Raw genomic sequence first — 16,419 nt, 5'->3', positions numbered from 1 at the left:
ACCAACAATGGACTGGCGAGAGAGACGTCACTTACGCAACTGGTTGTGCGTAGTCTTTCTGACTTATAACTTATAGTGCCACAGTTTTACCACAAACAGTGACTTTCTTGACATGCATGCATAGTTATCTTTTAAATTGACAAAATTTAACATGTGTACCCCGTGGCACAATTCAAACGGTATAAAAAAGTAACGTTATCTCTCCGTTCACAACCATTCATATTTTTCACACACTGGTAAAGGGAGAAAAACAGGAAGTGACGGTTCACTTTGGCTCTCTAAAATCTGGGTAATATAAGCAGATGGGCAGTGTTTACCTTCTCTATCTGTTTTCCACACAGAGAAATATCCTCCTTTGTCTGCCTGCAGAAACTCTGCCCCCGCCAGCTGCAAGTCATTAAGGCTCGTTAAGGCTCTCCATGCAATTCTCCACGGATTTGGCAGACTCAAATAATGCCTACCCCACACTACAGGATTTTCAAATCCTTGAAGATTATAAAAATCTTGAGAGCCCACACACTACAGGACAGAGAGAGCCGATTTTTTAACATTTCAATCTTGGGACACACACACAATCACGTCTGTTCAAACGCAACCCCACACACTAGAAGATTATGCCGAAGATTCACCTTGGAAGCAGGGCTCGACGTTAACTTTTAAAATGCCTATTCAGTGTGCGCACCGGGTGTAGTAGTGTCATTTCGTTTTCTAAACAAATTTTATTTTTTGTTTTTATAATGCATTTGCACTGAAAGGATTTGTTTAACTAATATTTGCGCGGACAGCCGCGTCCATTCGGGGTGTAAGTAAGTAAGTAAAATTTTATTTATATAGCACCCTTCCCAGCACGAATGCACAGAGTGCTTTACACATTAAAATAGCAACACAGAAATATAAGTGCAGGAATAATACAAGAAAAAGGCAAAAACATAAGAACATACACAGAGCATGAACAGGTAAAAACAATGGCTAGGAATGACTAAAAGGCCTGTCTAAACAGGTGGGTCTTTAATAGTTTTTTAAACGAGAGCTCAGAGCGAGCGGCTCTCAGATCAGGGGGGAGGGCATTCCAGAGCTTCGGGGCTGTCACTTCGAAGGCTCTGTCGCCTTTTGTTTTTAGCCTGGTCCTGGGCACGACCAGGAGCTCTTGGTTGGATGACCTCAGAGACCGGCTGGCTGCATAGGGATGGATGAGGTCAGAGATATAGGCGGGGGCTTGGCCATGGAGGGATCTGAATGCAAATACAAGGATTTTGTAATGGATCCTGTGCTGTACCGGGAGCCAGTGCAGTGAGGCTAGGATGGGGGTGATATGGCATGACTTTTTTGACCTGGTGAGGAGTCTGGCAGCAGCATTTTGGATCAGCTGGAGTTTAACCACGGTAGTAGTAGTGTAGTAGGTGTAGGCCTACTGTGCACGGCCAGGTGAAAACCGTCTGCACAGGTGTCTTGTGGAGGGGCGCGTCTGCTGATTTGACTCACTTTTCCGTGCGGACACTCGCCGATGCGGGAAGCTGAGACCTAAGCGCTTGTTGTAGGCTACATGCTTTGCAGTATAGCATTTAGTTTTCCGTCCCGTTCAAAGACGCACGGTTATTTCACCTCGATGACAATTTCCTCGTTCTTTGTTTCTGTGCGGGGCTGCGAGCGGACGCGGACCAGATTATTTTGCGAAAAACTGTAATGGAAACGCAGCTACTACTGGCTCTCTGCTCAAGATGCAATCGCCTGTCGGGTTGTAAATATCTAACATGTTAGATATGCCCGATTCACAATCGGGAAGAGGCAGTCTTCCCGATTGTAAATCTTTGAACCCCACACACTACAGGATCATTTGGGAAGATTATCTGCCCGAGGCGCTTCAAATCGGGAGCACCCCCGAGAAAATCGGGAGGGGGGAATCTTGGCCATAATCTTGCAAATTATCCTGTAGTGTGGGGTAGGCATAAAAATAAACAATAACAGCTGCCCTGGAAGCCGCTTTGAGCAGATTCCACATCTCGATCAGAGCTTCTGCATCACCGTTGTGATGGAGCGTTTTAACAGAATGAACTGGGAGCTCTTCCTGTAGGGTCGACTGAGGGAAGGTAAAGGCTGCCTATAGAGACAGTCCGCATGTCTGGGAACGCCCACAAAATGTTAAACGGCTGGCGCGCGAGTGGGGTAAAACTGCCGATATATCTCATGGGCTGACTCACCAAAAGACGGTGCTGCGGCTCTAAACTACAGGTTTGGAGGTTCTAGAGCAGAACACAAGACGTCTGCTCAGATGTGCGTTTACTGCGGTGGTTAAATCCCCGATCGTGTCTGCCTGGGCTGGGCTATCAGCTAAATTCTAACTTTGCTGAATGGATAGAACGGGGGAATTTACCCCACCCTGACCCCGCCCCCAGCAAGGCTGAGCCAGCTAACCCAGCGTCTATTGTGGGCGTTCCTAGAGCCTGTATGGGTGTTCCCAGACATGCGGACTGTCTCTATCTGCTCATACTACTGACATCGTAGGGATACAAATCTAGTTGAAAAACGGCAAAGCCTTCCTTTAAGTTAGTATGTGGTCGCATCACACTAACAACACCCCTATAAGTTGTGCCTTATTATGCCTTTGCATTTCCTGCATTAGCGTAGTTCGCCACTTGCTAGCTAGTGGTAGGTACATTGTTATCGTGCATTCCTTTATAACTGGGAACTGGTAATCTTACGACTTCAAAGGTCATGAGCTGGGACGGTGACGTCACCAGAGCTGGTATTTCCCATTCCAAATTCGTAGGAGCCTCAGCAGCCACGACCTCAAAAATCCAAGATGCCGGCGCCGCGCAACAACAGTAGTTATAATCGTAGTAATGTTGTTTAGCACTTCTGTTTTGTTTGTGTCTCATTAAATCAGCTGTACACACAGCACTGCATAACATCTATCTCTGTGGACATGAGGCTGCAGTGTTTGTATGCGCAAAATGCCGCGAAATGCCATGTTATCAACTGTTATTGCTAACAATGGCTAGCCTGGCTAGCGACTGGATCTGACCAATGAACAGTGAACTTCCCAGCTCAAGTTTTCTGCAAATGGAACGCTAACAAAACGGATGTGACGTCATTTAGCCTCCACATCCCAGTTATTTTGCGATAAAGGAACGCACGATTAGCCTCGGTGGCTTCTAGTCAACTGCGCATGTTCACGACGTGACCATTTGAATGCCAAGCACGTCGTGTACACAACTTCCGGTCTCGTATTCACTGTAAACATGAGCACTCTTGAATGCAGCATTAGTATGTGGTCGCTTATATTAATGATTAACTATCATGAGTAGCAGCACATAATGACCATGACTTCTAGTACTGCTGTTTTTCATTGTCTGCTCTCTGTCATAGGTGAACTTTGATGGTGAGCTCCACAAGCATCACCAGCTGGAGGCAGATCTTCAGGCCGTGAGGGATCTGTACGGACCTCATGCAGTCTCTCTCAGGTAAGGTCTGGACTTCTCTTCAACTTGATTGACTCAGGAGAGGCTTGCTGAGCATGCAGGCATTGTTGCACTGCACATTATAGACTGACATACCTGGGAGCTCTAATTCAGGCTCAACTCGATTCAACTGTTGTCGGGGGGTAATAACACTGGTGAAAGTGGGCCGAAACCGTCCGGTGCGCAGTTCCTGTAAGACTTTCCGTGCCTGAACGCCGTTGGGGGAAGACATGCAGCTGCCTGTCAATCAAAATCCGATTGCTGCAGAGTGCAGAATACTATACGATCGATCGCATAATTTCCAACCAGGAAACACATGGCTGACGTTATGTCATTAGGTTAACATAAACAACATGTAGTCTCTCTCATAAATTGCTTCTAAATTGTTCAAATGCAGTGTTTTAGACCTGTGGTTTTAATCCGTGCAGTCAGGCTATAAGCACGCAGCTTCTGAATGCGGCTGCTGCTGCTGCAACTCGGCTATCTGTCTGTCTAGTCTTGCTTGCCTCCGCCAACAAAAACAGTTCCACCCAGGATTGCACTAGTGTTCCCAAGCAAGCAGAAACAGTAATATTTCCAACCAGTGAGAGGCAGCGATGTGCCTCAAGGCATCTAGTCTGCTGCAGAACTATTAGAAGCAGCAGAAGAAGAAGAAGCTTGCCCGATAGCTCGCTAACAGATTAGCACTAGTATTTTAGCAAACTACCAGAAACAGCATTATCTTTATGGTGTATTAATAATGGTACTACACACACGTAACTCTATATAGCCCCGTTGTGAGGTCTGTTTATCAAAATAACGCATATTTTGAAAACGGTTTTACATTGTGGAGTAAATCAGCAGCTAACTAGTCTCGGTTTCCAGACGTTTGGTGAGCGGCGCCAACAGCGCCACCTAACCACCAAAGGTAGTGAAATGGATTAAGACTGAGAGCTGAGTCTAGCAGCTAACAGGCTGGATGTAATAGGCAATGATAGAGCAGCTGTGAAGCGGAGTGATAATACAGTGAGTGAAGTGTCAGTGCTCGTGAAATGTCTTCCTTAGACCTGAACACTGACATGTTGTGTAAAAAAGGTCAGCAACGTCTACATTGCCTGAGGAAGCTTGCAAAGTTCCAAATTGATAAGACTCTGATGAAACTGTTTTATAGTGCCTATATCGAGTCAGTCATTTCCTTTTCCATTGCCTGTTGGTATGGTAACCTGTGCATTAAGGATAAGAATTCCCTCGGAAAAATTGTGAAGGTGGCATCTAAAGTAGCCGGTATCCATCTGGACAGCCTCGACCATGTCTTTAACAGACAAGTACTTAAGAAGGCTTTGTCCATCCGTTCAGACGCAGCCCACCCTCTAAGCTCGGAGTACAGGCTCCTTCCTTCAGGTCGTCGACTGTGTGCCCCACGGGCCACAAAAAATAGGCACAAGTTCTCCTTTGTCCCTGTCTCCATTCGAGCATTGAACGCTGCTGAGGGAAGGCAGTGATGGTTTAGTGTTTTGTTATCATTTTTTACCTTCAGCCTCCGCCGCTGTTTGTATTGTTTTATTGTTTCTATTGATTTTATGGTTTCTATTATTTTATTGTTTTTAACTATTGATTTATCTTTCCTTACTTTGTGCACTTTACTGGCCATTCGTGCACTTTATTCTACTACCTCACTTTACCGGTCGCTGCGTGTCTGCACTTTACTGATCGCTGTGCACTTTACGGATCGCTGTGCACTTTACTGATCGCTGTGCACTTTACCGATCGCTGTGCACTTTACGGATCGCTGTGCACTTTACGGATCGCTGTGCACTTTCGCTGTGCACTTTACGGATCGCTGTGCACTTACCGATCGCTGTGCACTTTATCGATCGATCGCTGTGCACTTTACCAATTGCTGTGCACTTTAATGCTACCTTGCACATTATCGGTCATTGTGTGCCACAAACAAGGTCTTTGATGTTTGATGTTTATTTAGCCTTTTATTTATTTTTAACTATAGGCATGTAACATAACATGCTACTTGTGTTGTTTCTTGTCAATGTTCTTATTTGTATGTCTATATGCTGCAACTCAATTTGCCCTTTGGGACACTAATAAACTTGAACTTGAACTTGTCTTCTTCTGTTGTTTAATGGCGGTTGGCAAAGTAATGAAGAGACACAGTAGTTCACACAGGAAAGAAACAAGTTAATTGTTCAGTGAGTGGTAAATGTTTTGCCATAAAGGAGACTTGAAGAGACACGATAGTTCACACAGGAGAGAAACAATTTAATTGTTCAGTGTGTGGTAAATGTTTTGGTCAAAAAGGAGAGTTGAAATCACACATGATAGTCCACATAGGAGAGTCTGTTGTTGTAATGTTTAAATAATTCACTATACATATTGTCAAGTGTTTCTAATTTCTACACCATACAGGCATTAAAAAAATGGATGTGTGTGTTCAGGGATGCATGAAGCTGGGGGCGGGAGGAGAACAATATGAAACGATGAAGGTTGGGGTAGTAGGCCTATAGTTCTTGTAAGAAATTCAAACCACTTTCACCCCTGGGTAATAATAATAATAATATTAATAATTATAGCTGCTGCGCAGCAATGGGTCGTGGCCGGGCAAGTCTCAAGGCTTTGAGCTATTATGACATCACAATTGCTCGAGTGACATCAGTGATGGCATCACAATTGCTTGACTGACTGATGACATCACAAATACAACCTAATTGCCAAAGGCAATTAGGCTATACACAGGGCCAGAATTCAGCATTTTGATGCACTGTGGGCTCAATTTTTGACCGATCGAAAATCTGTTTTGATACTTTTGTGTAGGACAGTCTAACGATGCAGATGCTGAAGTTTGGTGTCGTTTGAAGAAAAAATGTGGGAGGAGTAGGGTTTAATTAGTTTTACAGTTTTTGCAGTTTTGCGGTCTTTAGACTTCATAATTGGCCATAGGTTCATTGTACAAAAGTTTCTCCTCATTTGGGCGCACATTTCGGTGAAAGTTGCAAAGCCGTAGCACGTATGCCTGATCTTTTATGAATTTTCAAAGTTTGAAACTTTAGATGGTCGCTGTAGTGCCACCGTTAGGACTATTGGCCCCAAATTTGCGTCAAAGACGTGTGGCATGGGACTGGACCTTTGTGCAAAGTTTGGTTAGTTTTCATGCATGGGAAGTCGAACTTCCCGGGAGAAGAAGAATACAGGCAAATACAATAAGTGGCCCTGCCGCTTTGCTGGCCCGGCCACTAATAATAATGGCAAATACAATAAGTGGCCCTGCCGCTTCGCTGGCCCGGCCACTAATAATCCTACTATAAGAACTATAAGAATGAGAAGTGTCTGTGAGTGAGTGACCAACTCCCACGGGTCCACTAGTATCCTATAATAAGAATGACAAGTGTCCGTGTGTGCGTGTGAGTGAGTGAGCAGCTATGCCGTGTTACTGTACGTGTGATCGGGCTGAAACTTGTGAAAAGTGTAAAGAGCACCCCTGCTGGTGACCTGAGGGATCTGGAGCACTTAGATTCTGGGCAGGTTAGCCCCACTCCTCATTGGAATGTGGAGAAAGATGGGAAGATGAGGCATTTTCACAGGCCTCTGCTTGTGAAAACTGTGGATGTAGAAATGTGTCATGAAACTATGAAAAAAATGCTATGAATGCTTTTTCATAGCTGGCATCTTTGATAAGGTGTCCTGATCACGACATTATTTTTATTTCATTTATTTATTTTGCAAAAGTTACAGTGAATGGTGGTTATTGTGAAGCTTGTTTTGCATATTCTGTGAGTCATGATCACCCATCAGTACTTCCAGGAATGTGATTTTAGAGTGGGAAGTTTAATATTGATCATATTTCTGTCATTGAACAGGGAATATGGTGCCATCGATGATGTGGACATTGACCTGCACATTGATGTCAGCTTCCTGGATGTGAGTACTCACTCACTCACTCACTCACTCACTCACTGACTCACTCACTCAATCACAGCCTGACTCACTCACTCACTCACCCACCCACTCACTGACTCACTCATTCACTCACTCACTGACTCACTCACTCTCTCACTCACTCACTCACTGACTCACTCACTCAATCACTGATTGACTCACTCACTCTCTCACTCACTCACGGACTCTCACTGACTCACTCACTCACTCACTGACTCACTCACTGACTCTCTCACTCACTCACATACTCTCTCACTGACTCACTCACTCACTGACTCACTCACTGACTCTCACTCACTCACTGACCTCTCACTCACTCACTGACTCTCTCACTCACTCACTCACTGACTCTCTCACTCACTCTGACTCTCTCACTCACTGACTCTCACTCACTCAATCACAGCCTGACTCACTCACTCACTCACTCACTCAATCACTGACTGACTGACTCACTGACTCTCACTCACTCACTGACTCTCTCACTCACTCACTCACTCACTCACTGACTCTCTCACTCACTCACTCACTGACTCTCTCACTCACTCTGACTCTCTCACTCACTGACTCACTCACTTACAGACACCTCTGACACAATTGCTTTTCATCTTTAATGGACACACCTCCCTAAACAATTGCTTCAAGTGATATTAGGCCACAGCAGGTAAGTCAGAAGGGAAACAGGAAGACAGATGCACTTAGCCCCCCTCTCCCTTCCCTCAGTTGCTCAGATGCACCAACCACAAAATGTAAAAGTTGTGTGCTCTGCCCTGCAGCTCAGCCGCTGCACGCATGCCAGTTGAGCAATGAGCAATTAACCTATCGCTAATATAAGTCCCGCCCCGAACGCAGACGAGCAAATCACAGCGCGTGCAGCTCCACAATACACTCAGACAACCTGAGCCTAGAGCTCCATAGAGAAGCAGAAGAAATCGGGATTCTCCACTGGTTTTATGGTGTTTCATAAAGTAGAAAAAAATGGTCAAACGATGAGCATGGGGGTAAATCCAACATTAAGGCCAGGCAATGGATAATATTAAACTAGTAAACGTAGATCCACTCACATCCACAATGCTGCTGTTTTGGACGTTAAATCTCCAATCGTGGTGATAGCGAGATTAGTCTTTTCCCTCATTTGCCTTCCATGATCCAAAGGTATCATGAAATCATCATGGTATTCAGAAAGTCGGCAAAAGAAGCGATATCAAAACGTGACAATATGTATCGTTGAGATGAAATCTCATATCGTGAGAAAAAGAAGCTGAACATGGTGGCACTGATCTACATCTGATTGCATGCTCGCTCTCCTTTTCATTGCTTTGTTTGAACAGACGAGGGACGTTACAGACACGGAGGATGAAAATTGTGAAATTACTCAAGTTAGTGTGGAGGATGCACCCTCAACTTACAAATCAATCGCAAAAAATTATTGTTAAAATATCGTATCATTATCGTGAACCCAATATCGTGTATCATATCGTATCGTGAACTGAGTGTATCGTGACACCCCTAGTCATTATGTTATGCGCGTAATGGAGTTGGTGAAGAGGTAGGGAGGGGAGGCTGGCCAGCGAGACTAGTGAAGAGGAGGCGCATTGATTGATGTGATTATAACATCCCCAGACACCAGTCAAACCCTAAAACGAGGGAATTAATCCCGTTCTCCAAATAAATGTGAGGTAGTCTAAAGAGAAAACATCCAGGAGGAAAACATGATGTTAGAAGCTGTAGGCTCTGCTGATCTGCTGCTACACCAACGTGCGTGCCGTTCTCTCGCTATGAAAAACATCTACACTATTCATTTAAAGTTTCTTGATTATACAGAGGTACATGTTAAAAAATACATACTACCGCATGCGTCATCAGTTATGTTAACTGGGGTCGTAAGGTGTTTTGGGTCTGTCGAACATCATACACCCTCGCCCAGTAGACCCAGCCGAGGCTGATTAAGACCCCGACCCGCATTCCAGAAGCAGCCGCTCACGGATCAGCCCTCCTACTCTGTCTGCAACGTTGCCCGCGGAAGGGCTGATCACGCCCAATCCACTGCAATAGAGCCAGTGCTACACCGCAGCATTGCAAGACCCTTCGGTGCATGGAGGCTCAGGCCCTGTGGGTTTACTCCCGACCGCGCTCCTCCTCCGTCTCACCAGACCCTCCCGGGGCAAAGGCATCCAGAGGCAGAGAGGATGCCTTCAAGAAGGCCTGTGCGCTGCACGTCATTCGCCTGCGCCGAGCACCTCGCTCTAGCCTGAAGGACCCCAGGCCGCGCCGATCTATACACAGATTTTCAGGAGGCTAATCCGTAGCGTATGTGGATTTCTCCCTCACGAGAGAGGCAGGCTGGGGTGCTAAACCCATCCCGTACCGGATGCCGTCTCTCCGACCGTTAACTGTCTCTCCAGCTTGTCACCAATCTATACCTGGTTGTCAGCTAGTCTATTCCTAAGTGTCACTGGTCAGGGGAGCCAGAATTCTATGTTAAAAAATACATACGACCGCATGCGCTGCCTGGGACGCATCATCAGTGATGTGAAATAGATTACCAGGCGCCACTCTTCAATTCGGCATATATATAATCCACAGAGAGGTTACTCTAAGTGAATAAAATGTCAATTCTGGATGTGAGTCGTCTGTTATCCCCACTGGTTATCTTCTGTCTTCCTCCGTTAAAACTGCATGTTTTTTAATGATTGAATGTTTGATTACAGATTCGCTAAAGCCGTTTTCATGCACATATCGCATTTCTTTTTATCGATAGCTTTCAATCTTGTACATCGCCCTCCCATGGCATAGTGAAGTACTTTCTGATGGCTTCTAGACGATATCAGACCTCAAAAAGTTGTTTAGAGCCTCTTGGGATATAACTTTGACAGTGACGGCTGCCATTTTTTCTAGTCAGCGTGCCCTGTGTTTGTCCGAGTGAGCACGGGGGGAGGGGCTTAGCGATAGCTCAATTGTGGGCCGCGCAACCTCGCCTTATTATAGCAGGGTTGCCAACTCTCATGTTTCTGGCGGGTGACCGCGAAGCGCCTGATGCGGTTCGCGGTCTTAAAGGGATACACACACATGCTGCATCAGGTATCAATGGGTTAAAGGAGCCCAGTCTATACTGTAAGCTACTGAGTTGTTTAACCACCGGATAGCTTGGCTGACGCGCTTGCTCTGTTGATGTTCAATACGAGACCATATTGTTGTGTGTTGCGTAGAGAAACGATCGAGGCAGTCCTTTGCTTTGCAGAAACAGTGCATTTATTGCTGCAGTGCACGAATGTGAATACAGTCAATTTCCTTATCCAAAATACAAAAAGCAGAGCACAGCAAACAAATGTTAGCGCCACAGCGAAGCGGTCAAAAACCCTTTGCCCTTGCGGGGTCAAACACCTGGTGAACCATAGTGAAGCTGGTACCTATATAGATGACCTGAGCCCAGGTAATATGGTACAGCGACACCCCAAGGACATACACGGCATTACACATAATAATCACAGGAAATAATACCAGACCAATTTTGGCTCCTACAAACATAGTATAAGACCCCAGTGGAGACTCCACTCCACGACATTGCAACCTTCCATTCCTGCATACCATTCTTGTAACTGACCAAAGAAAAGGCTAGAATTGGAATTAGTTTCATCATCTACAACCTTATGTTCTTTATCTTATGTCCATCTTTGTTATTCTCAACCTTGACCGTAGGAAGAAATTGCGCTGGCCTGGGATGTGATCAGGCGAGAGCCTGTTATCGTACGGCTTCACTGCTCGCTAACCCAGTACCTGAATGGAACAGGTAAGACACAACCACATGTTTCATTTTGGCTCCTACTTTTGAAATTAAAGGTACTATATGCAGTCACATACAGGCAGAGGAGAGGTCATCTCAAAGTGGCAGAGGTCAAGTAACAGACAGAGTGGCAGCAGGTCAGCTCACCATTTTATACTGGAACAACCTGTTATGTTACGAGCGTACGTGTCAGATTTTCTCTTCTTTTTACATCCAGATGGTGATAAAACAACAGCCTCTTCTGTTTCGTCAAAAATATCCATGCGTGTTTATGATATTGAGCCGTTTTATCATGAAAACTCCCGTTCAGGCCGCACAAATCGGCTTCACATAGCAGGCAGCCATCTTGCGTTCACATGGTCTAAATATGCTGCGCTGATTTGCTCAATGGATTTACCGGCTTCTGCAAACAAAGAGCTTGCTTGTCGCTTTGATATATCGGCTTTTGCAACAAAATGGATTTTAGATTTGAAAACAGCTCTAACTTAAGCATTATTTACAAGTCAGCACAAAAAAAAATCTAAAATGGTGTTACCTGTTTTTTTTCACCTGTTTTTGCAAATGAACTCTTTATATACATGTATATATGTATATATACATACATATATATATTATATATGTTTATTGGAATATAGTATATTATTATTATTATTATTATTACTATATATTATATATAGTATAGTATATATATTTCAAATTGGAAAAGAATATATATATTTTCTTTGAAATAAAAAAAAATTGGTTGAAATTCTTGAAAAAAATCTTGAAAAGATTTTGATTTTGAAATCTCATTTAGTTTATTGAAGTTTATTGAAAGTTTCTGGTACAGGACTATAGTCCTCTACACCAGACTCACACTCAGTACAATAATAAAAAGAAGTCACGTTGTAATATACAGTTAAAAACAAAACAAAACAACAACATAACATACATTAAAACAAAGTACCAGAGCCAAATACCTGGTCTAATAATAAATCAACAGCCTGTCCTATAGTTATACAAGAAATCCTTTGTTAACCAGTGTTTATCTAATCTGTTTTTGAATGTTTAGCTGCTCTTTGAAATCTCATTTAGCTGGTAGCCCAGCCCAGGCTGACAGGATTGGGGATTCAACCAGCGCAGTAAACGCACATCTGAACAGACGTCTATGTACCTGCTCTTGAATGCCCAATCCTCCAGTGTAGAGCCGCAGCACCTTCCTTTGGTGAGTCAGCCCATTGAGATATGGGGGGTTTTTCCCCACCGTCTAGTCTCGCGCGCCAGCTGTAGTAACATTTTGTGGGCATTCCCACACAGACCAACTATCTATTGGACAGCACGCACATGACTGCAGCTACCCTATCAGCACACACACACACACACACACACACACACACACACACACACACACACACACACACACACACACACACACACACACACACACACACACACACACACACACACACACACACACACACACACACACACACACACATGACTGCAGTTACCCTATCAGTCACCGGTGTCAGTAAGAATCAGAAATTCTGATTCTTACACATAGTACCAAATCAATTAATGTGTTTTTTCCTCTGTATGTTTGCATTGGGTGGGCATGTCATCATGTACAACCTTCAACAATCATAACTGTGTGTGTGTGTGTGTGTGTGTGTGTGTGTGTGTGTGTGTGTGTGTGTGTGTGTGTGTGTGTGTGTGTGGGGGGGGGGGGGGGGGGGGGTGTGTTATTCAGTCCCAACAGTTGATGTCTTCCAGGCATCAACAAAAGACAGGTTTGGGCTGGGACATCAGCTGAAAAAGTGAGTTTTAAGTTTGAATCATAAATCTGCATCTTCATTGCTTTTCTGTGGAAGGTTGGCAAGGTGGGAAAAAAAAGTTTTGTAGGCAAACATTTATCTCATTCAGTAATTTGGACAAGTTACTATGTTATTCGGGCGACTTAAATCATTTGGATGAGTTACTAAGTTTGGATGACTTAAAGTTATAACCTCAAAGATTTGGTAAGACCAAACTTATGCTGTTCACTAACTTGAGAAATAGGCCACAAAATATCCGTTTGGTGGTCACTCTTGAGGGAAGTGAAATAGAATTGGTAAACTCTTATAAATACCTGGGTATTTTTGATTGACAAGTCTCTCACTTATAAGCCACATGTGCAGTACCTGGTGAAAAAGCTGAGGCTAAAACTGGCTTTTTATTTTCAAAATAAGTGTTTTTCTTTTAACTCATTGAGTGCCATGGACGAGTATGTTCGTCAATTGGTTTAGTAACGTAGAGTGCCAAGGACGAGTATGTTCGTCAATTGCGTTTTTTGACGGTGGGACGTGCATCAAAGCCAGATCCATCTCCTGTGAAAGTATGGTGGCTGTTGAATGTGTAAAACCTATTTTAGGGACCCATTAGGTGGCGACAGTGCTCTCCAGATTAGAGAAAGGCGAGAAAAAAAGAGAGAAGAAGTCATGGGGAAACGGAAATCGCATCGATATGCATGAAGCATAACGTTAGCTGTGCCTGTGAACAGCAGTCATCTGCTGCCACAATTGAGCCCCATCCGTGTCCGCTGCGATAGCCCATCCATATGATTTAGTTGCCGACACCAGCGTCTTTCTGAAAAGTTACATTATTCTCAGCTGGGAGCCGGCGACACGCTGTAAAAAAGTGGGGGGATGCAGCGCACTTTTCAGTGCAGAGCAAACGCAGAGCAAACCGCAGCAGAGACACTCCTCCCACCACGGAGGAGGAGGAGGGGGGTGGGGCACGCAGGGCACTACAGCATACAACCATTGACAGTACACACAGACCCAGGCAGCAGCAGGCTCGATGCATAGAGAGCAAACAAGCTAGAATAGGCTATCTGATGCCCACCAGCAGTAAATCAAGACCAGCAAGAAGGTGTAGGGTCTGCGCACGCAGGGGCCAGCGCTGCTGGTTGCAGCTAAAAAATATTATTTGGCCAAACAAAATTCCTTTGTTTTCACTCTTTTATTGAAGGAAATTATTTTTGAGGTGTCATTATATCAGAAAATATTAGCTTCAGAGTCAATGATGTGCTTGAAATGCTTCCTTTCATAAAAGGCTGAATATCTCAGATTCTAAATTGAAACGTGTCTTTTTGCTCAAAACAACCTATCTTCTCCGGCTCATAACTAAAGAACGGAAAATGGTATCAATAAACTTTTTTTTGCAGATGATAGAAGAGAGTCTCATCGTTCTTTGTGCGTGTTCGGTGTTTACATAGTAATATCACACAATATTCTGTGGGCCTCGAGAAATCACTGAAAACGCTCTGAAACTCTGCCACTGGGAGCGTCCGTTCTCCAAAAGTGGCTGGCACTCAATGAGTTAATTTAAAAAAGCAACTAGGTGCCGCCACTTTTTACCTTTGTTGGACTATGGTGATCTTTTATATATGCACACCTCTGCTCAATGTCTTCATATTCACCTTATGTTCAGACCTTACAGTGGGCCAAATTCTTCCGGGTCCTTTTAACACTTCAACAATAAGAGAGTTGTTTTTGGAGCGTACAGTGAAGGGGTAAAATAAAGAACGTAGCCTACTACTTTGAGCTCGGTACACAGCAAGCAAGCAACCTGTTAGCCAGGTCAGATAACGTTATCGTCGACAATGACGAGCACTTTCTTGTAAAACATACCTGGACTCCAACAAAGAAAGCTTCAGATAGTTGTCTCTCCTCCGAGGCAGCGCGAGCCACTAACGTCAATAAGACCCGCAGACGTTAACGTAATTCCCTGGAATGCGAGACTTAACGAACCAGTTACATGGCGTTGCATTCTTAGACATTGCCGTTTGCTTTTATTTGGTATGTTACATACAATTGGCTAAATTATTAGTTAATTCAGAGTTAGATGATATTGGAGCAGCGCAGCCATTTTTTATTTTATTTTATTATTATTTTTAGCCAGAAGTTTTGATACGGCCACACAACCGGGTCAAATGGGCGTGGCAACATAAGGTGAATAGAGACACTGCATGAAATAGGCCACGCCCATCACGGGGGAAAAGCTCCATTCATTTCCACACACCAGCGTCATTTTCCTTAAATTAAACATAGCTAAAAGCTGTTGTGTGTTGGGCTGCGCAGACAACAAATGTAAAAAATCGCCAGTCATTGAGAATTGGCGAGAAGAAAAATGTGGATCTAGCTATCAAGAAGTAAGTTGGAGTGTTCATCTTACGTATATACGATATTTTTGTGCAACACGCAACCATGCACGTGACATAGGAGAACGCCAGGATTGGAGGGGGGCTTTCTGTTTTCCCCCATCTTGGGCGTGGCTTCTGAATGATGACGCGTTACGCAGTGTCTCTATGGTTGACAGCTTACCATGCTTCCTTGAGATTCATTACAAAGAAAAGCTCTGACTCATCACTGTGAGTTATATTCTCGGGTAGGAGGGCCTGCTCTGGCCACCCGCCTCTGTCATTTGTACATTTTTATTTATAAGGCAATTCTTGGTCTGCTCCCAGCCTACATATGTGTCTTTATCATGCAGAAAAGTGCTGGACACTCTTTGCGTTCTCAGGATGACCTTTTGCTGTGGTCATCAGTGTGGTGATATACCTGGTCATCAGTGTGGTGATATACCTGGTCATCAGTGTGGTGATATCCCTGCTCATCAGTGTGGTGATATACCTGGTCATCAGTGTGGTGATATCCCTGGTCATCAGTGTGGTGATATCTCTGCACAAACCTTGACTGAGTGAATCTGCCTTCTCCTTTCTGTTCCTTCAGGATCATGCAGACGTTTGTCCTCCAGCAGTGGAAGCAGCAGAGTCAAGACAAACTCAGCTTTCTGCACAGCAAAAAGCAGAATGACAAGAAAGTCAAATCTCCACTGCACATTTTTTCAACTCTCCGCAGGTTAGAGACTAACAGCTTCACTGCTACCGAAGAACACTAAATACACATATATAGACGGTTTTCATGGAATGGTCACTCCTCCACTTTAATGTTTTTTCCCCTTTTCTGTCCATAGCAAACACTGCGACAGGAAGTGAGCTGGGGTTCAGTTTAGAATGTTTTTGTTGTCAAGTTAAAACCGTCTATATAATACATATATTCTCCTTCAATTAAATGTTCACTTATACTCAGGCTAATGGCGGGGACACAGCAGAAGCATCGCGGAGGCCATTTCATTTCGGCATCCTTGTTAACACATTGAGTGCCAGCGACGCCATATGGCGTCAAGAGAAATTTACCGTAGGCTGCCAGCGACGCCAAATGGCGTCAATAA

General features: G+C 44.2%; 1 protein-coding gene across 1 annotated transcript in view; it reads left to right on the top strand.

Moving 5' to 3' along the window:
* Positions 1 to 16,419, top strand: part of parp8 (poly (ADP-ribose) polymerase family, member 8) — a 70,861-nt gene that overhangs the window by 17,478 nt on the left and 36,964 nt on the right. Inside the window, exons 7-11 of the mRNA XM_083645094.1 lie at positions 3,367 to 3,461; positions 7,307 to 7,367; positions 11,082 to 11,172; positions 12,896 to 12,962; positions 15,918 to 16,046. Of these exons, the coding sequence (XP_083501220.1) occupies positions 3,367 to 3,461; positions 7,307 to 7,367; positions 11,082 to 11,172; positions 12,896 to 12,962; positions 15,918 to 16,046 (443 nt within the window). The remainder of the gene's footprint in view (positions 1 to 3,366; positions 3,462 to 7,306; positions 7,368 to 11,081; positions 11,173 to 12,895; positions 12,963 to 15,917; positions 16,047 to 16,419) is intronic.

The sequence above is a fragment of the Poromitra crassiceps genome (assembly GCF_964638095.1).
Source record: "Poromitra crassiceps genome assembly, chromosome: 10".
Taxonomy (NCBI): domain Eukaryota; kingdom Metazoa; phylum Chordata; class Actinopteri; order Beryciformes; family Melamphaidae; genus Poromitra; species Poromitra crassiceps.
Note: the sequence above shows the minus strand (reverse complement) of the source record. Positions and strands in the feature narration are given on the sequence as shown.